Source organism: Oncorhynchus nerka, linkage group LG28 (genome assembly GCF_034236695.1).
Source record: "Oncorhynchus nerka isolate Pitt River linkage group LG28, Oner_Uvic_2.0, whole genome shotgun sequence".
NCBI classification, from domain to species: Eukaryota; Metazoa; Chordata; class Actinopteri; order Salmoniformes; family Salmonidae; genus Oncorhynchus; species Oncorhynchus nerka.
Window position 1 is genome coordinate 51,779,801 of NC_088423.1, and position 21,922 is coordinate 51,801,722.

At 45.7% G+C, this 21,922-nt stretch overlaps 1 protein-coding gene across 1 annotated transcript in view; it reads right to left on the bottom strand.

Moving 5' to 3' along the window:
- Positions 1–153: 153 nt before the first annotated feature.
- LOC115113402 (Kv channel-interacting protein 2-like) overlaps positions 154–21,922 on the bottom strand; it is a 107,040-nt gene continuing 85,271 nt past the window's right edge. The window contains exons 2-8 of the mRNA XM_065012879.1: positions 16,213–16,337; positions 15,147–15,216; positions 14,667–14,737; positions 14,092–14,199; positions 12,481–12,585; positions 12,299–12,361; positions 154–2,682 (exon numbers count right to left, since the gene is read on the bottom strand). Coding sequence (XP_064868951.1) covers positions 2,635–2,682; positions 12,299–12,361; positions 12,481–12,585; positions 14,092–14,199; positions 14,667–14,737; positions 15,147–15,216; positions 16,213–16,337 — 590 coding nt within the window. The 3' untranslated portion in view covers positions 154–2,634. The remainder of the gene's footprint in view (positions 2,683–12,298; positions 12,362–12,480; positions 12,586–14,091; positions 14,200–14,666; positions 14,738–15,146; positions 15,217–16,212; positions 16,338–21,922) is intronic.

Consider the following 21,922-nt stretch of genomic DNA (forward strand, 5'->3'; position numbering starts at 1 on the left):
TTTCAGAGCTTCATAACTCCACACTCTTAGCTGTTTCCTTCTCAATGGACACCGTTTGGGAATAGGCTGTAGTTATGTAGTGAAAGCCAGGCAAACTGCGAATGAAGCAAAATGATCACTTAAAAACCCTTCACACAAGAAGATGCATAGCAATGTGATTTTTATTCTCTGTACAAAATATACACATCTTAAATATGCAATGCAACAGTTGAGGCTAGCCAACTTACTAGACACGGTCAGTAACAATGGGTTAGTAGGTATCCTTGCTTTATGACAGTACATGCGAGTATAGACAGGTTTCACTGGTGGTCAGTTCAGGAAATCCCCTACGGCACCTGCAAGGGGGCAATCAGAGCCAGACCACTCCCCTGCCTCCCCAAAAAAAGAGATGTGAAAACGTTCAATTGGATAAAATGGAAATGTAAAGAAATCAGAAGTTACAAATACTGTATTGGTGTTGGAAGAAAGTGCAGGTTTTTACAACAAGGGTGTTAACCGATTAATAATACACTTGGTGGAAGTTGGCCTTAACCAGAGTTCTAGGGTCAGTTATCCTTCTCAATCCCAACTGGACCAGGGACCAGGTTTTTAGGGGCAACTTTTATCTACTCCCAGGAGTAGGTAAAAGGGGGTAAAATATGGACATTATTGCTTATGCCGCTGTTGTCGTTTTATTGACCCACCTGATGGCATATTATAATTTTTTGGGGGTTGAAAGTGAAGTAATTAATGTAATTTAATGAAAGACACGGGAAGTAGTTGATGGATACAGGTAGTGTTTTCTTACAAAAGATCAGCATTCTATTCAGAACCATGAGGTAGGCGTTCCACCCCATTTCAAACAGCCTTTTTTTTTTAACACCCAGTAGGAAACGGCATCAAGTTGGCAAAGAATTGGGAAACTACTATTCAATCGACAAATCTTCACTCTCTCACAATGTACACACAAAAACACTCCTACTCTCCTTTCTGCTCCTTCTCCTCTCTTCCCTCTCTCACATTTCACAAATGTGTCTATTTATACCCTGATATAACAGAGGGTGGCTTTAAATACTTTAGTTGGTGTGCCTGACTCTTTGGTGTCAGTGGGGGGGGGGGGGGGAGGCAGGAAACATTACTGCTGTCTTCATGCCCACCTACCCACGCACACACGTAGACATGTAACAAGAGGCTTAATTGGGATTCTGAAGGAGATTCAATTGTTCTTGACATGTTGCTGGTCTTTCATGGTCGATCTAAACAGAAATGCTTTCAGTTTCAACTGTATGATAAGTATAATGCAAAATAATCAGTGTTACAGTTTTGAACTTCAATTCCCACAATTCACTGCATCAGTTAGTCACCTGTAAATACAGAAAGGGGTCTTCGGGTGCCTAGATGGTCCAACCAGCATGTTCATCAATATAGCGCCACAGACTGTTTAGTAGTTCTTGACCACAGGGTTATTGGAAGAGGTACAACAGTCAGCATACACCTACAGCTAAGGTAACAGGTATAAAGGCCAGAGGGTAATTTAGTGTTAGTACGAAGGAGGTCTCGTATGATGGGGTTGAAATCTGAATGGGTTCCTAACGGAGACGGGAATGCCAGTACAGCCTCTCAAACGCACGCAAATACGTACACACGCATGCACAAACGCACACACACATACACTGAGCGAGGCATCTGTGGGTGAGACTAGGACCAGCAGACAGACAACAGACAGGCTGTAGTATTTCTGTAAATATATATAGGTTATTATGAAAGATATCATCATGCGATATTAAAATCAGTCCCTTATTGAAAACAACTATGCCTCTTCTGTTCGTGAAGAGTAAGTCTCATCCTTCAGATCCTCAGTCCCTTCTGTTCTGTTGTCCCTTTTCCAGGTGTCCTTTCCTCCTTTTGTCCACTAAGTGGCGCTAGTTACCTCTGTATTAATGTCAGAAGTGTCATCAGTCAACCTGCTCTGGTAGGAGTTGGCATCCACAGATCTAGGATCCGCTGAACCACTCCTGACCGTAACCTTAACCATTAGGTGGGGCTATGCAAAACTGACCTTAGATCAGTGAGTAGGGGGATTTAATCCTATGTTGAGTCCAGCCAGCAGGCTACAGTAGCTTTCTCAGAAACAGGAGTGTTAAATAATAAAATGATTAATGAAACAAGTGTATTCAATGAGGAAAATCGCCTCGAATGTTGCAGATTGACAAATAGAGCTGATACGATTGACTCCTTATTACAAACGACTGGCAATGATATCTGTTCTGCACAACACATGGGGCTATGCAAAACTGACCTTAGATCAGTGAGTAGGGGGATTTAATCCTATGTTGAGAATGTTCTATCTGAACATTCTGTAAAGCTGCACATTCCTGAACAGGTCCTTGGTGTGGGTGTGGGTCAGAGTCTATGAGCCAGCCCTTCTCTTTTCTGTGTGTGAAAGGTTGGATAAGAGGAGGGGCCTTCTTTTGGCTTGGAGTGGGTGCGGAGAGAAAGGAGTTAGAAGGAGGTGTCAGGATTTTTTTTGGGGGGGCTGAGGGTCAATGTCCAAGCCCCTCTCAGAGCCCCCCCCACAACACGCACAAACACACAAATACAGGCGCACACTCACACCTCCCCTGTTCTTCAGCAACTTTTCTATGTCAGAGGCTCCTAGATGACGTTGTCAAACAGCTGCATGGACTGCATGATGTTCTCATCCTGAAGAGAGTGAGAGGGATGGAGAGAGAAGGAGAGATAGAAATCTCAGTTAAGAGACAGCAAGGACAGCAAGTTTCCAGCTTCTTGTTCTTTCTCATGGAGTCTGACTCCCTAAAACAGACGACAGTAGAGGTGACCCTCAAGAGTAGTCTCTCTTTCTCGTCGGAGTGCATGCTGGGAGTGAGTCGGAAGCAGGCGCGAATAATGGGATTATTTTCACTATATTGGGTAGTTGAGTTGTTTTATATTGTCTCACTATCACTAAACACGTATAGGGGTGGTGGGATCGTTGAGGTTGGTTCTCTCCAGGGCGCAACCAGTGGGAGAGGCTGGTTGTAATGGCCACTCGTGGAGGTTTAGAGTTTGAAAAACTTTGTTGGGGGCATGGGGTGAATATTCCAGTTGTGGCAGGGTGTTCGGTGGAAGAATGTAGTTTAGCAGTGGGCGCTATCATTGGGTATGATAGCATAAAATCAGCCTCAATGATGAATAGCGCTGTAGTAATACTCTTAGATTCCATTTAAAAGGTGAATACGATAGTTGAGAGTTATTCTTTCTAACGTGCCCCCATTTGTTAGAGATTACGTGTTGGAGCGAGAGTTCTCGTCATGGACAACTTGTATCTACAATAAAGAATCTTATTTTTGGATGCAAATCTCCTTTGCTGAAACATGTATCTCATAGGAAACAAGTACACACGATTATACTGACGAACTGAATTGACCGTTTTAGTTTCAAGATTGATGGGTTTGATTATGTGTTCTACGCTTCTACTGAATCAATTAAATGCTTTGGTTGTGGAAGAGGCATTTGGTGCGTAATTGTCAAGAGAACTAGCGTGCAGAGCCCGGTAGCAGCTCTAGCGCTGGTGCTGCTGAAGCACCACTGAGAAGGGATGAACAGGCTAAGGGTTCAGGAGAAGGGAGCAGGTGGGCAGTTGTGGTAGAGCAGGGAAAAGGGGGGGGGCAGTAGGGGGTGCTGGAGAATTAAATGGGAGTTCAAGAGGAGAGTGAAACAATGGAAAATGAAGCAGCTTTCAAAGTCCTGAGGAATAAGAGGAAGACTTTAAGGGGTGATGAAGGTTCTAATTCTAAGAGGAAGGTAGAGATTGATAAATCTAGTGAGGCATCTGATGCATCACAACAAAATAGCGAGAGAAAGGGAGTGGAAGGGAGGTATTGGATTGAAAAAGTGTGTCAATTTCTGAATTTGGCAAAAGGGAATAAATATATGCAGGATTAACGTTATAATGTAACAGATTTGTTTTTCCTGAAAGTGAATTGTTTATTGAATCAGCAAAGTTTCTGATATAAAAAATAAAGGAGGGGGTTTGTCAAGCCCAGAAATTGCTAGACTAAAGAAAGTGGTCACGAGAGTGACAAGTTAGGTCAATTCTAAAGGAAATTAAACAGTTCAGTTGCAGCCTTAACGTTGTATTTCTTTCCAGCCATGAGCAGTTAAGATTCATTCTTTAAATGTAAATGGGGCAAGAGACGTAAAAAAAGAGCCGTAGTGTATGATTTAATAAAGTGAAAGGGAAGTTTTCTACAATGAAATTTAATTAAAACATAATGAAAATGAAAACATCACTATGTGTCTGATGTACATGCCCAATAGTGGCAGTTGAGAGGGTATGTTTTTTAGAGACATTATCAAATACCATTGAGAAATGTAGTACTGAGGATTATTTATTTCTTGCTGGGGATTTTAACTGCACAGTCAGTGATTTAGATAGAAATCACAAAGAACCTCATATAGCCTCAAGGACTTTTTTAAAATGCCTTTTTGTAACACATTAACTATGTGATATTTGGCAGAGTCAAAATGGAGGCACGTGACAGTACACATGGACCAATGTGAGAGAGAACACCATCTCTCTGGCCAGGTTAGATAGGTTTTATTGTTTTGAGCATCAATCTCAGGTCTGTAAATCAAGTGTTATAACCCCAGTGGGATTTTCTGATCATTGTTTAATAACTAAGGTGGTGTATATTAACGCTGTAAAACCTGAAAGCACATACTGGCATTTTAATATTTTTTTTTTTTTTTTATTTCACCTTTATTTAACCAGGTAAGCAAGTTGAGAACAAGTTCTCATTTACAATTGCGACCTGGCCAAGATAAAGCAAAGCAGTTCGACACATACAACGACACAGAGTTACACATGGAGTAAAACAAACATACAGTCAATAATAAAGTAAAAAAAAAAAAAAAAAACAAGTCTATATACAATGTGAGCAAATTAGGTGAGAAGGGAGGTAAAGGCAAAAAAGGCCATGGTGGCAAAGTAAATACAATATAGCAAGTAAAACACTGGAATGGTAGTATTGCAATGGAAGAATGTGCAAAGTAGAAATAAAAATAATGGGGTGCAAAGGAGCAAAATAAATAAATAAATTAAATACAGTTGGGAAAGAGGTAGTTGTTTGGGCTAAATTATAGGTGGGCTATGTACAGGTGCAGTAATCTGTAAGATGCTCTGACAGTTGGTGCTTAAAGCTAGTGAGGGAGATAAGTGTTTCCAATTTAAGAGATTTTTGTAGTTCGTTCCAGTCATTGGCAGCAGAGAACTGGAAGGAGAGGCGGCCAAAGAAAGAATTGGTTTTGGGGGTGACTAGAGAGATATACCTGCTGGAGCGTGTGCTACAGGTGGGAGATGCTGTGGTGACCAGCGAGCTGAGATAAGGGGGACTTTACCTAGCAGGGTCTTGTAGATGACATGGAGCCAGTGGGTTTGGCGACGAGTATGAAGCGAGGGCCAGCCAACGAGAGCGTACAGGTCGCAATGGTGGGTAGTATATGGGGCTTTGGTGACAAAACGGATAGCACTGTGATAGACTGCATCCAATTTGTTGAGTAGGGTATTGGAGGCTATTTTGTAAATGACATCGCCAAAGTCGAGGATTGGTAGGATGGTCAATTTTACAAGGGTATGTTTGGCAGCATGAGTGAAGGATGCTTTGTTGCGAAATAGGAAGCCAATTCTAGATTTAACTTTGGATTGGAGATGTTTGATATGGGTCTGGAAGGAGAGTTTACAGTCTAACCAGACACCTAAGTATTTGTAGTTGTCCACGTATTCTAAGTCAGAGCCGTCCAGAGTAGTGATGTTGGACAGGCGGGTAGGTGCAGGTAGCGATCGGTTGAAGAGCATGCATTTAGTTTTACTTGTATTTAAGAGCAATTGGAGGCCACGGAAGGAGAGTTGTATGGCATTGAAGCTTGCCTGGAGGGTTGTTAACACAGTGTCCAAAGAAGGGCCGGAAGTATACAGAATGGTGTCGTCTGCGTAGAGGTGGATCAGAGACTCACCAGCAGCAAGAGCGACCTAATTGATGTATACAGAGAAGAGAGTCGGTCCAAGAATTGAACCCTGTGGCACCCCCATAGAGACTGCCAGAGGTCCGGACAGCAGACCCTCCGATTTGACACACTGAACTCTATCAGAGAAGTAGTTGGTGAACCAGGCGAGGCAATCATTTGAGAAACCAAGGCTGTCGAGTCTTCCGATGAGGATGTGGTGGTTGACAGAGTCGAAAGCCTTGGCCAGATCAATGAATACGGCTGCACAGTAATGTTTCTTATCGATGGCGGTTAAGATATCGTTTAGGACCTTGAGCGTGGCTGAGGTGCACCCATGACCAGCTCTGAAACCAGATTGCATAGCAGAGAAGGTATGGTGAGATTCGAAATGGTCGGTAATCTGTTTGTTGACTTGGCTTTCGAAGACCTTAGAAAGGCATGGTAGGATAGATATAGGTCTGTAGCAGTTTGGGTCAAGAGTGTCCCCCGTTTGAAGAGGGGGATGACCGCAGCTGCTTTCCAATCTTTGGGAATCTCAGATGACACGAAAGAGAGGTTGAACAGGCTAGTAATAGGGGTGGCAACAATTTCGGCAGATAATTTTAGAAAGAAAGGGTCCAGATTGTCTAGCCCGGCTGATTTGTAGGGGTCCAGATTTTTCAGCTCTTTCAGAACTTCAGCTGAATGGATTTGGGAGAAGGAGAAATGGGGAAGGCTTGGGCGAGTTGCTGTTGGGGGTGCAGTGCTGTTGACCGGGGTAGGAGTTGCCAGGTGGAAAGCATGGCCAGCCGTAGAAAAATGCTTATTGAAATTCTCAATTATGGTGGATTTATCAGTGGTGACAGTGTTTCCTATCTTCAGTGCAGTGGGCAGCTGGGAGGAGGTGTTCTTATTCTCCATGGACTTTACAGTGTCCCAGAACTTTTTAGAGTTAGTGTTGCAGGAAGCAAATTTCTGCTTGAAAAAGCTAGCCTTGGCTTTTCTAACTGCCTGTGTATAACGGTTTCTAGCTTCCCTGAACAGCTGCATATCACGGGGCTGTTCGATGCTAATGCAGAACGCCATAGGATGTTTTTGTGTTGGTTAAGGGCAGTCAGGTCTGGGGAGAACCAAGGGCTATATCTGTTCCTGGTTCTAATTTTCTTGAATGGGGCATGTTTATTTAACATTGTTAGGAAGGCATTTTTAAAAATATCCAGGCATCCTCTACTGACGGGATGAGATCAATATCCTTCCAGGACACCCCGGCCAGGTCGATTAGAAAGGCCTGCTCGCTGAAGTGTTTCAGGGAGCGTTTTACAGTGATGAGTGGAGGTCGTTTGACCGCTGACCCATTACGGATGCAGGCAATGAGGCAGTGATCGCTGAGATCTTGGTTGAAGACAGCAGAGGTGTATTTAGAGGGGAAGTTGGTTAGGATGATATCTATGAGGGTGCCCGTGTTTAAGGCTTTGGGGGGGGTACCTGGTAGGTTCATTGATAATTTGTGTGAGATTGAGGGCATCAAGTTTAGATTGTAGGATGGCTGGGGTGTTAAGCATGTTCCAGTTTAGGTCGCCTAGCAGCACGAGCTCTGAAGATAGATGGGGGGCAATCAGTTCACATATGGTGTCCAGAGCACAGCTGGGAGCAGAGGGTGGTCTATAGCAGGCGGCAACGGTGAGAGACTTGTTTTTAGAGAGGTGGATATAACTGTAGTGACCTGACTAGATCATAAATGAACAATTGTCCAGACAGAGGCTTGAGTTTGCGAATTGACGGTTTATTGAACCAACTTTACACAGGCTACTGTTTGGGCCGTAGCACACGCCAAATAGATGACAGATAACCCACAAGCCAATCGTGACCTTCCCTTGTGAAGCCCAGACGTAAGAGAGAGAGAACAAAGGCTGAACCTGGTCTTAACTTCCAATGCCCAACCCCCCTCCACGCCACTCCGCCAACCACCAGGATGCCCGGCATCAGAACATTCCAGGCATTCCCGTGATTGGCAGATAGCAGGTTGATTGACATGTCGGACCCCGCGAACACCGGGTACTGGTCAGTACAACACAACCACCTCCTAGCCTAGCACATAACACACAGCTGTCTGTGCGGGTCGCTACATAACTTTATTGAGTGATGCTCACTACAGGAAATGTTGTAGTTTTTTCTGGGAGAGGTGGAGGTCACGTCACCCCGCTCCTCCGCTCTCTCCACTGGCTTCCAGTTGAAGCTCGCATCCGCTACAAGACCATGGTGCTTGCCTACGGAGCTGTGAGGGGAACGGCACCTCAGTACCTCCAGGCTCTGATCAGGCCCTACACCCAAACAAGGGCACTGCGTTCATCCACCTCTGGCCTGCTCGCCTCCCTACCACTGAGGAAGTACAGTTCCCGCGCAGCCCAGTCAAAACTGTTCGCTGCTCTGGCCCCCCAATGGTGGAACAAACTCCCTCACGACGCCAGGACAGCGGAGTCAATCACCACCTTCCGGAGACACCTGAAACCCCACCTCTTTCAGGAATACCTAGGATAGGATAAAGTAATCCTTCTCACCCCCCTTAAAAGATTTAGATGCACTATTGTAAAGTGGCTGTTCCACTGGATGTCTTAAGGTGAACGCACCAATTTGTAAGTCGCTCTGGATAAGAGCGTCTGCTAAATGACTTAAATGTAAATGTAATGTAAATGAGGTGGAGGTCTCAAAATGACAGTTTTGTATCCCTTCAACGGTGGTGGGATACAGGGAAAATCCAGATTCAACAATTATGTAATCAGTATACGATGAATGTCACCAGAAATATCACCAGATCAATGAACGCCCTAGAGTCTGAAATAGTGGAACTCCTGACGTTAGTTGAGACCACGGGAGATCGAGGCCATTCTCAAGGCACTCAAGAGGGAAAAAGCCGCATTGGCAGACCTGCTGGGTATCAGAGCACAGGGGGCATTGGTGAGAATACATTTTCAGGGAATCTCTGAAATGGATGCCTCATCCAAATCTTTCTTTGGTTTAGAGATTGACGAAGAATGGACAAAGAAGAATTATTCATTGCCTCAAATCAGCTGTTGGACAGGAGCTCAATAGCACTAGTGAAATTATAAAGAGAGCAGTAGAGTTCTATGCTGAGCTCTACAAGTGTGAGTACAAAGAGGATAAAACATGTGGCTGCAGAAGCTCAGGTCGAACTAGAGCAACCATTGTCTTTGCAGAAGCAATACACTGCATTAAAAGGCATGGAATATGAAAGGGCACCGGGTATTGATGGGCTTCCCGTTTACTTTTTTAAGTCTTTTTGGGCCATGTTGGGAGAGGATTGGCTAGCAGTAGTTAAAGATAGTTTGACCGGTTGGTTACTACTGATAAGATGCAGAAGGGCTGTCCTCACCCTACTGCCATAAAAGGGTGACCCTAGGGAGGTGAAGAACTGGAGGCCGGGGGCTTTATTGTGCACTGATTATAAGATCATGTCCAAGGCTTTGTCCAACAGGCTGAGGGAGGTGATGGGGCAAATCATACACACGGACCAGTCCTACTGTGTTCCCGGCAGGCAGATAGGGGATAACATTTCCCTGATTCAGGATTTTTTTGACATCTCTAGGGCTATTGGATTAGATACTGGTCTAATTTCAATTGATCAGGAAAATACATTTTGTGGCTTTTGGTTTTTAGCTCTGATTATTTATTGCCATTATCAGAGTGATATATGGTGACATTGAAAGTGTATTGAAAGTAACATTGGTTTGAATGCCCCTTTTAAAGTGTGTAGAGGAATGAGGCAGGGGTGTTTGTTGTCCAGAATGTTGAATGCCATATAGAGCCACTACTAAATAGCATTAGAAGTCGCATTGAAGGGGTGCACCTTTCAGAGCGGCAGGGTAGCCTAGTGGGGTTCACCTTTGGGGCGGCAGGGTAGCCTAGTGGTTAGAGCATTGGACTTGTAACCGAAAGGTTGCAAGTTCAAATCCCTGAGCTGACAAGGTACAAAATCTGCCGTTCTGCCCCTGAACAGGCAGTTAACCCACTGTTCCTAGGCTGTCATTGAAAATAAGAATTTGTTCTTAACTGACTTGCCTAGTAAAATAAAGGTAAAATAAATAAATAAAAAAGAGGATATTCCTCCTATTTGTCTCTCAGCCTATGCTGATGATGTATTTATTTAGGTGAAAAGTCAAGCAGAGGTGGATAGTTTGAGACTCTTGGTTGATCGGTTTAAGGGAATATCCTCTGCAAAGGTAAATTGGGAAAAACTTTACAAAAGTTGTGCTTTACCTGGGATGGCAGGTAGCCTAGTGGTTAGAGCGTTGGGCCAGTAACCCGAAATGTTGGTGGATTGAATCCCCGAGCTGACAAGGTAAAATTCTGTTGTTCTACCCATTGAACAAGGCAGTTAACCCACTATTCCTAGGCTGTCATTGTAAATAACAATTTGTTCTTAATTAACTGACTTGCCTAGTTTAAAAAAAAAAGGTTAAATAAAATAATAATAATTACAGATTGGGAAATGGTTTGGAGGGATCATGGCTTTGCCAGGGGGGTTGGAATGGTGTAAGGGAGTTTTTAAGTATCATAGGGGATGAGGGGACAATGGGAAAAAAATGGAATGGGGTGGTTGAAATGGTGGAAGGGGGTATGAGGAGATGGCGGTGGTTGTTATCTTGAATGTCATACAGGGGTGCACTGTGGCATCGGTTGTCATGTTTAGAGCCATGGTCTGACCTTCTGGCCAAGATACAGGCAATTATTGTAGAGATAAATATAATTTGGTTCCACAAAGTGTTTTGTATTTGTCAAAAGAGGAGGGGGGACAAGGTCTTGTACATCTTGCTAGTAAGGCTGCTGCTTTCCGGTTTCAGTTTATTCAAAGATTGCTTTATGGACCGAAAAATGTGGTTTGGAGAGGGGTGGCAGGTCTGGTATTACAGAAGGTCGGGGGATTAGATTTAAAGGCTTTATACTTGGATGATAGTAGTCAGATTTCTAGGGATGGAGTACCTCCGTTTAACAGAGGCCTTCTTAGTGTTTGGAGCATAATGAAAGTGTCCAGACACACTCCAGCGGAGTCAGTGTATTGGATGCTGGAGGAACCTCCGGTGTATTATGGGGCAAGATTGTATTGTACAACTAGAGCTGTTCCACATTTCTCCAGGATGCTGGAGAAGAGCAAAATCATCACCCTGAAGCAGTTAATGGCCATGGCTGGGCCCACCTTAATGGATGGAGGATGGGTGGCTGAACATTTGGGGGTGAGGTCGGAAAGGGTTGTCGGACAACTGCTGGATGTTGCAGGAAGGCTCTGTCAGCAGAAGAGTGGATTATGCGCAAGAGTCACAAGAAACAGGCACAAGATGAAGACGCCCATTTTCCAAGTTACACCTAATATCCCAGAGTCAGACAGAAAGGTTTAATTACTGGATTTGAGAGGATTGGAAGAGGTGGGTTTGGATGAGGTGAATGGGAAGGAGTTACTCCTTCCCATTCACCTCATCCAAATCCACCTCTGTAATGTATAAAGATACATTGGAAAATAGAAAAGACACTCCTTGGAGGCTAAAACTGGGCCTTGTGTCAAGGTATAAAATAAAGATACATTGGAAAATAGAAAAGACACTCCTTGGAGGCTAAAACTGGGCCTTGATGACAAGGTAAAGCCAGCATGGAGAGCCACCGGTACAAAAGGGTACTGGTGATATGCAATGGAGGTTTTGCATGGCATCATTGCAGTTGATGCTTTTGTATCTGTCATTAATTCAGATGATGGAGATGGATGTCCTTTTTGTAATATAAGATAAACACTTTCACTGTTTTATGGAGAGGTTTAAACCTATTTCGAAAAATACTAGAGCCTTTGTTCACAGCTGTAGCAGAGATTCTCAACAACACTTTTTATTTTGGGGTTTCGATACAGTAAGCAACAGAAAATAAAATGTAAACTGTTAGGAAAAGTAGGAAATATAAAATAGACAAGGGATATGGTAAGGATGTAAGATGTGTTTTTAAAGGATTAATAAAAGCGAGAATAAAAGTGGATTTTATTCTCGGCTGTAAAAGATCTCCGATTGTTTGAGGCGAAGTGGACTTAATGAAGAAGCGGTATGTTTTGTGGAGGAGGGGATTTTTTTTTGTTGTTGATGAAATAAGTTGAATGTAAAATATTTACATTTTTTATTTAATTTATTTGTTTTTTATATGTTTAATTAAGACACATTGTTGTGTAATTTCTGAAAAGGCAGTGTGACAATATTTGTGTTAATACTTGGGTATAAAATACAGTCTCCCTTCCTCCTTATCTGGTCACTTAAATAACTTTAAATAAAAACACACAACCTACCTTTTGGCATGACTCGATGAACTCATCAATAGTGACCACCCCATCATTATTACGATCCATTTTCTAGAAGGGAGAAAGGGGAGGAAAAATGGGTCAAATGTCAATCAGTGCCTGCCTGTGGGGCAGTTTGGGGGTTAAGTGCCTTGCTCAAGGGCTTTGATAAACAGAAAGTGTCTGTTGACCTGGAAGAAGCTCTCCACATGTTCTCTGGGCGCCTCGTCCTGCATACAGGGATATGTGTACTTCCCCATCATATCATAGATAGACTTCATTATATCCATCATCTCCTACACAGAGGGAGAGAGAAAGCGAGAGAGAGAGAGAGAGATAACACAGGGTATACTTCCACAGTACAAGATCTGTCAATCACTCTCCAATCTGAGATTGATGGTCAATTTAAGAACTGTCCATTTTAGAATAGACTTTAGATTTGTGTCTGATTTCTCTATTGAGGCTTATGTCAAATGTAAGTGATTTGCTTATTTTTTTAAACATTTTCAAAAGTATAGATATCATACCGTGTAGTTGAGTAAACCTGGGAACATTATGCTGCTTTAAAAGTTGATAAACTTGTTATCCCATTTAGGAGACAACTTGGAGAAAATTCCCATTGCAAGAATTTTGCTAGGACTCTAGGAGTTGTTTTAATGGGGAGGGCAACACTGAACATTTATTAACCGCATGTTGATTTCATCATGGAAGGCAAAAACAGGTTGAATTTGCAGGGTGTCTTTTCAAACAGCTTTGACACTAAATGGGCAATATCTTCAATTTCAAAGTATTATTCCAACCTCATAGTGTGGAAATATATTTAAAACACAGGAAAATCACATTTTTGTGAGTCTGCATGGCGTTGTCCTCCAGAAAGTAGTCTCTTTACTTAAACCCAGCTAAATTATCGTTAATGCCGTTTTTGGTGTGCATATCTATGAATTGTTTTATTTTTTTATCAAGTCTAACAAAAGTGTCCATTGCGTGAAGTTTAAAATGCATTCTGTCATTACTAAATGTGTAATGTGATATATTTTAACATTTTACAGAAACAAACTAAAACATTTGATTAATAAAATATTAAATCAGTTCTCTTCCTTAAATGAAGGGGATGATGCAATCTTTGCAAGAGGGAGGGAATCTGATTTCATTGGTCCTCAACTCGTGGCTCAGTCATTGGATTCAGGGTAAGTGAAGTTAGCCGTGAGTTAGCCTGTTAGCCAGGTTAGTTGTGAAGGATTCGTTGACATAGAAATTTACCTAGCTAAAAGGTGGACAACTTTCGTATGACCGGTTATCTCGAGTTGGAACTCAGAGTTGACCAAAGTTACCTCGCTAACTCCTCACACCTGCTTCATAGGATACCCCTCAGGGAAGCCCCCATTCTGTTATAGACAGAAGCCTGTAACATGACAGACCAATCAGGACTCATCTCTCTGCATTTCCAACGACACAATTATGTCAGCCAATCATAACTAGCCAGGAAGTATCCTGTCTTTCTCCCTGAATAGCTCAGTGCTTTCTCCTTGGGTACACTAGGCTATTTTTGTATTGATATTTACAGATCTCATTCACATTTGTAATTAAAGGCACATGAAAGTTCAAATGTTCAAGAAGGTTTTAAAAAAATAACAAAAATAATGATTTTTAATGGCCTGTGAACTAGGACCTAGTGTCAAACGCCTCCTGTAACCGGTCACATTTAGAACACAGAAAGCTCAGAACTTCTGTGGTGACTCAGAATTCAGAATGGTAGATATTGTGTGCGTGTGTGTGTGTATGTGTGCATCTGTGTGTGTTACCTCTTTGGTGATGCAGCCATCTTTGTTCAGGTCGTACAGGTTGAAGGCCCAGTTCAGCCGGTCATTTATCGTTCCTCTCAGAATGATAGACAGACCAATCACAAAGTCCTGTGAAAAGACAGAAAAAATTCCTCGCCACCTGTCATACCCACCAGTGTTCAACATGTACCATTTTTCCACCACTACAAGTTAATAACCATCCATACAAGCTATTTAAAGCTATGTATTGACATTGAGTGAGAGGAAGGTCATATATTGTGTTGTGATATCACAATACGAGTTGTCTGGGGCTATAGCATCAGCAAAGAAGATTATGTGGATCACTGCAATACATTATATGCTCACCAGTGTGTTCATCAACAATGTTGCGACCCTTAGGTTGTGTGTGTGTGTGTGTGTGTGTGTGTGTGTGTGTGTGTGTGTGTGTGTGTGTGTGTGTGTGTGTGTGTGTGTGTGTGTGTGTGTGTGTTGAAAAGGAGAGGAAAGGCATGTAATTCTGTTACAACTGCATATTTACAGACTGAGAGTTTTTCCTCACTCCCTTTGGAAGTAGACAATAGTAAAAATAGTCTTACCTCGAAACTAACTGATCCATTCTTGTTAGTGTCAAAGGCCTCAAACAAGAAATGTGCATACGCACCCGAATCTGAAAGTACAGAGATGTACAAAATGTATCGTAGAAAATATATCTGGGAATACTTCAGACAAAAAAAATCCTCAAACAAGTGGATGAATATATTGAGAACAAGACCCAAAGACCCTTTCCTACTGTAACTTGATCAAACAAGTTGTGAGTACATAAATGTAATTTCAAACAAGGCACTATCCACCTGTAACAAGTAGTTGAAAAAAACACAGCCGTGTAAGTGTCCTACTGTAAGTAGCACTGACATAATGTTAAAAAATATATATTCTATGGGACATCACATAAATACACGTCATTGGTGTTAAATGTTGCTATCCTGTTCAATTTGTCAGTTACTTTGGGGAGTATCAGACCTTGGAAATACTATGTTAAAAATCAGTGGGAAAAGGTTTAAAGGTCATTAACTCACCACCCTGGGGGAAGAATTTAGAGTAGATGGTTTTAAAGGTTTCCTCATTCACCACTCCACTTGGACACTCCTACAAAACAACAACGCAGAAAAGAACAGAGTCAATTTGCAAGTCTGCTAACATCTATATACTTCTACTATTACAGTTGAAGTAGGATGTTTACATAAACTTAGGTTGGAATCATTAAAACTTGTTTTTCAACCACTCCACAAATGTCTTGTTAACAAACTATAGTTTTGGCAAGCCGAAGAAAAACATCCCAACCGGGAAGCACGGCTGTGGCGGTGCTTTGCTGCAGGAGGGACTGGTGCACTTCACGAAATAGATGGCATCATGAGGTAGGGAAAGTATGTGGATATATTGAAGCAACATCTCAAGACATCAGTCAGGAATTTAAAGCTTGGTCGCAAATGGGTCTTCCAAATGGACAATGACACCAAGCATACTTCCAAAGTTGTGACAAAATGGCTTAAGGACAACAAAGTCAAGGTATTGGAGTGGCCAACACAAAGCCCTGACCTCAACCCGATAGAACATTTGTGGGCAGAACTGAAAAAGCGTGTGCGAGCAAGGAGGTCTACAAACCCGACTCAGTTACACCAGCTCTGTCAGGAGGAATGGGCCAAAATTCACCCAACTTGTTGTGGGAAGCTTGTGGAAGGCTACCCGAAACATTTGACCCAAGTTAAACCATTTAAAGGCACTGAACCAAATACTAATTGAGTGTATTCTGACCCACTGGGAATGTGATGAAAGAAATGAAAGCTGAAATAAATCATTCTCTCTACTATTATCCTGACATTTCACATTCTTAAAATAAAGTAATCCTAATTAACCTAAAATAGGGAATTTTTACTAGGATTAAATGTCAGGAATTGTGAAAAACTGAGTTGAAATGTATTTGGCTAAGGTGTATGTAAACTTCCGACTTCAACTGTATATATCAAAACAGCTTTGCTTAGAGAAAAGCTTGTGAAACCCCTTTTCCAACCCCCATCCTCAGCCGCAGGCTTCTAACATCCCATAACTCCATCCCCAAACCCTCTCCCGCATCCCTAGACTCACATTCTTGAAGCCCCTGTAGAGAACTTGTAGTTCCTTCTTGGTGAACTTGGTCTGCTCCTGTAGTTTGTCCAGACCCTCTGGTCGATGGCACACAGTAGACAACTCAAAGTCGTCTTCTACGCTGTCTGTGGGACAGAGAGAGGTACTGTATGTTATATATACGTACCTATAGGAAACTCCTACAGGTGCCTGCCTGGCACACCTTATAACTGGTACTAGTAATTAAAAACATAACCAAGTACACTGAGTGCACAAAACATTAGGAACACCTGCTCTTTCCATGACATAGACTGGCCAGGTCAATCCAGGGGAAAGCTATGATGCCTTATTGATGTCACTTGTTAAATCCACTTCAAATCAGTGTGGATGAAGGGAAGAAACAGGTTAAATAATTATTTGTTATCCTTGAGATAATTGAGACATGGATTGTGTATGTGTTCCATTCAGATGGTGAAAAGCAAGACAAAATATTGAAGTGTCTTTAAACGGGGTATGGTTGCACACAGGTACACTGGTTTGTGCCAAGAACTGCACCTCTGCTGGGTTTTTCAAGCTCAACAGTTTCCTGTGTGTATCAAAAATGGTCCACCACCCAAAGGACATCCAGCCAACTTGACGCAAGTGTGGGAAGCAATGGAGTCAACATGGGCCAGCATCCCTGTGCAACTCAATATTAAGAAGGAGTCCTTAATGTTTTGTACACTCAGTGTATATCACTGTTAATGATCAACTTTTGATATATCATTACACTATTGTAGCATTACCTGAACATACAGCTAGATGAGTATTCGTTACATGTACATTATATTACAATTCTCTTAAACTGAAGAGAACAAAGGAAGACACGTAGTCGTCAAGTCATCAATAGAAAATATCAACATCACACTGTCAGTTTCCTGAATATCTATGCAGAGGTTAAATAGTAAACTGATGTACTCGTTGACGATAACGTTCAGTGAAAGTAGTGGTAAGTAGTGGTAACCTATCGAAACAACAGTTTAACAACAAAAGCCATCAGATCGTCAACCAAAATGATATGATCCTCACATTACATCTCTCCCTCGTCATCCATGTCTCTTTCCACTCCTCCCTCTCTTCCTCTATCCAAACCTCCTTACACACAGGGTCAGCTGAAGACATCCATCCCCCACTCCTTCTCTCCTCCTATCTCAGCAGGTATAACATGGGTGACTGTCTGTCCCCATCCCCCACTCCTCTCCTCCTATCCCAGCAGGTATAGCGTGGGTGACTGTCTGTCCCCATCCCCCACTCCTTCTCTTCTCCTATCCCAGCAGGTATAGCGTGGGTGACTGTCTGTCCCCATCCCCCACTCCTTCTCTCCTCCTATCCCAGCAGGTATAGCGTGGGTGACTGTCTGTCCCCATCCCCCACTCCTTCTCTCCTCCTATCCCAGCAGGTATAGCGTGGGTGACTGTCTGTCCCCATCCCCCACTCCTTCTCTCCTCCTATCCCAGCAGGTATAGCGTGGGTGACTGTCTGTCCCCAACCCCCACTCCTTCTCTCCTCCTATCCCAGCAGGTATAGCGTGGGTGACTGTCTGTCCCCATCCCCCACTCCTTCTCTCCTCCTATCCCAGCAGGTATAGCGTGGGTGACTGTCTGTCCCCATCCCCCACTCCTTCTCTCCTCCTATCCCAGCAGGAATAGCATGGGTGACTGTCTGTCCCCATCCCCCACTCCTTCTCTCCTCCTACCCCAGCAGGTATAGCGTGGGTGACTGTCTGTCCCCATCCCCCACTCCTTCTCTCCTCCTACCCCAGCAGATATAGCGTGGGTGACTGTCTGTCCCCATCCCCACTCCTTCTCTCCTCCTATCCCAGCAGGTATAGCGTGGGTGACTGTCTGTCCCCATCCCCCACTCCTTCTCTCCTCCTATCCCAGCAGGTATAGCGTGGGTGACTGTCTGTCCCCATCCCCCACTCCTTCTCTCCTCCTATCCCAGCAGGTATAGCGTGGGTGACTGTCTGTCCCCATCCCCCACTCCTTCTCTCCTCCTATCCCAGCAGATATAGCATGGGTGACTGTCTGTCCCCATCCCCCACTCCTATCTCTCCTCCTATCCAGCAGGTATAGCATGGGTGACTGTCTGTCCCCATCCCCCACTCCTATTCTCCTCCTATCCCAGCAGGTATAGCATGGGTGACTGTCTGTCCCCATCCCCCACTCCTTCTCTCCTCCTATCCCAGCAGGTATAGCATGGGTGACTGTCTGTCCCCATCCCCCACTCCTTCTCTCCTCCTATCCCAGCAGGTATAGCATGGGTGACTGTCTGTCCCCATCCCCACTCCTTCTCTCCTCCTACCCCAGCAGGTATAGCATGGGTGACTGTCTGTCCCCATCCCCCACTCCTTCTCTCCTCCTACCCCAGCAGGTATAGCATGGGTGACTGTCTGTCCCCATCCCCCACTCCTTCTCTCCTCCTATCCCAGCAGGTATAGCATGGGTGACTGTCTGTCCCCATCCCCACTCCTTCTCTCCTCCTACCCCAGCAGGTATAGCATGGGTGACTGTCTGTCCCCATCCCCACTCCTTCTCTCCTCCTATCCCAGCAGGTATAGCATGGGTGACTGTCTGTCCCCATCCCCACTCCTTCTCTCCTCCTATCCCAGCAGGTATAGCATGGGTGACTGTCTGTCCCCATCCCCACTCCTTCTCTCCTCCTACCCCAGCAGGTATAGCATGGGTGACTGTCTGTCCCCATCCCCCACTCCTTCTCTCCTCCTACCCCAGCAGGTATAGCATGGGTGACTGTCTGTCCCCATCCCCCACTCCTTCTCTCCTCCTATCCCAGCAGGTATAGCTGGGTGACTGTCTGTCCCCATCCCCCACTCCTTCTCTCCTCCTATCCCAGCAGGTATAGCATGGGTGACTGTCTGTCCCCATCCCCCACTCCTTCTCTCCTCCTATCCCAGCAGGTATAGCATGGGTGACTGTCTGTCCCCATCCCCCACCCCTTCTCTCCTCCTACCCCAGCAGGTATAGCATGGGTGACTGTCTGTCCCCATCCCCCACTCCTTCTCTCCTCCTATCCCAGCAGGTATAGCATGGGTGACTGTCTGTCCCCATCCCCCACTCCTTCTCTCCTCCTACCCCAGTAGGTATAGCATGGGTGACTGTCTGTCCCCATCCCCCACTCCTTCTCTCCTCCTACCCCAGCAGGTATAGCATGGGTGACTGTCTGTCCCCATCCCCCACTCCTTCTCTCCTCCTATCCCAGCAGGTATAGCATGGGTGACTGTCTGTCCCCATCCCCCACTCCTTCTCTCCTCCTATCCCAGCAGGTATAGCGTGGGTGACTGTCTGTCCCCATCCCCCACTCCTTCTCTCCTCCCATCCCAGCAGGTATAGCGTGGGTGACTGTCTGTCCCCATCCCCCACTCCTTCTCTCCTCCTACCCCAGCAGGTATAGCGTGGGTGACTGTCTGTCCCCATCCCCCACTCCTTCTCTCCTCCTATCCCAGCAGGTATAGCGTGGGTGACTGTCTGTCCCCATCCCCCACTCCTTCTCTCCTCCTATCCCAGCAGGTATAGCGTGGGTGACTGTCTGTCCCCATCCCCCACTCCTTCTCTCCTCCTATCCCAGCAGGTATAGCGTGGGTGACTATCTGTCCCCATCCCCCACTCCTCTCCTCCTATCCCAGCAGGTATAGCGTGGGTGACTGTCTGTCCCCATCCCCCACTCCTTCTCTTCTCCTATCCCAGCAGGTATAGCGTGGGTGACTGTCTGTCCCCATCCCCCACTCCTTCTCTCCTCCTATCCCAGCAGGTATAGCATGGGTGACTGTCTGTCCCCATCCCCCACTCCTTCTCTCCTCCTATCCCAGCAGGTATAGCGTGGGTGACTGTCTGTCCCCATCCCCCACTCCTTCTCTCCTCCTATCCCAGCAGGTATAGCGTGGGTGACTGTCTGTCCCCATCCCCCACTCCTTCTCTCCTCCTATCCCAGCAGGTATAGCGTGGGTGACTGTCTGTCCCCATCCCCCACTCCTTCTCTCCTCCTATCCCAGCAGGTATAGCGTGGGTGACTGTCTGTCCCCATCCCCCACTCCTTCTCTCCTCCTATCCCAGCAGGTATAGCGTGGGTGACTGTCTGTCCCCATCCCCCACTCCTTCTCTCCTCCTACCCCAGCAGGTATAGCGTGGGTGACTGTCTGTCCCCATCCCCCACTCATTCTCTCCTCCTACCCCAGCAGGTATAGCATGGGTGACTGTCTATCCCCATCCCCCACTCCTTCTCTCCTCCTATCCCAGCAGGTATAGCGTGGGTGACTGTCTGTCCCCATCCTCCACTCCTTCTCTCCTCCTACCCCAGCAGGTATAGCGTGGGTGACTGTCTGTCCCCATCCCCCACTCCTTCTCTCCTCCTACCCCAGCAGGTATAGCGTGGGTGACTGTCTGTCCCCATCCCCCACTCCTTCTCTCCTCCTACCCCAGCAGGTATAGCGTGGGTGACTGTCTGTCCCCATCCCCCACTCCTTCTCTCCTCCTACCCCAGCAGGTATAGCGTGGGTGACTGTCTGTCCCCATCCCCCACTCCTTCTCTCCTCCTATCCCAGCAGGTATAGCGTGGGTGACTGTCTGTCCCCATCCCCACTCCTTCTCTCCTCCTATCCCAGCAGGTATAGCATGGGTGACTGTCTGTCCCCATCCCCCACTCCTTCTCTCCTCCTATCCCAGCAGGTATAGCATGGGTGACTGTCTGTCCCCATCCCCCACTCCTTCTCTCCTCCTATCCCAGTAGGTATAGCATGGGTGACTGTCTGTCCCCATCCCCCACTCCTTCTCTCCTCCTACCCCAGCAGGTATAGCATGGGTGACTGTCTGTCCCCATCCCCACTCCTTCTCTCCTCCTATCCCAGCAGGTATAGCATGGGTGACTGTCTGTCCCCATCCCCCACTCCTTCTCTCCTCCTATCCCAGCAGGTATAGCATGGGTGACTGTCTGTCCCCATCCCCCACTCCTTCTCTCCTCCTATCCCAGCAGGTATAGCGTGGGTGACTGTCTGTCCCCATCCCCCACTCCTTCTCTCCTCCTACCCCAGCAGGTATAGCGTGGGTGACTGTCTGTCCCCATCCCCACTCCTTCTCTCCTCCTATCCCAGCAGGTATAGCGTGGGTGACTGTCTGTCCCCATCCCCACTCCTTCTCTCCTCCTATCCCAGCAGGTATAGCGTGGGTGACTGTCTGTCCCCATCCCCCACTCCTTCTCTCCTCCTATCCCAGCAGGTATAGCGTGGGTGACTGTCTGTCCCCATCCCCCACTCTTCTCTCCTCCTATCCCAGCAGGTATAGCGTGGGTGACTGTCTGTCCCCATCCCCCACTCCTTCTCTCCTCCTATCCCAGCAGGTATAGCGTGGGTGACTGTCTGTCCCCATCCCCCACTCCTTCTCTCCTCCTATCCCAGCAGGTATAGCGTGGGTGACTGTCTGTCCCCATCCCCCACTCCTTCTCTCCTCCTATCCCAGCAGGTATAGCGTGGGTGACTGTCTGTCCCCATCCCCCACTCCTTCTCTCCTCCTATCCCAGCAGGTATAGCGTGGGTGACTGTCTGTCCCCATCCCCCACTCCTTCTCTCCTCCTATCCCAGCAGGTATAGCGTGGGTGACTGTCTGTCCCCATCCCCCACTCCTTCTCTCCTCCTATCCCAGCAGGTATAGCGTGGGTGACTGTCTGTCCCCATCCCCCACTC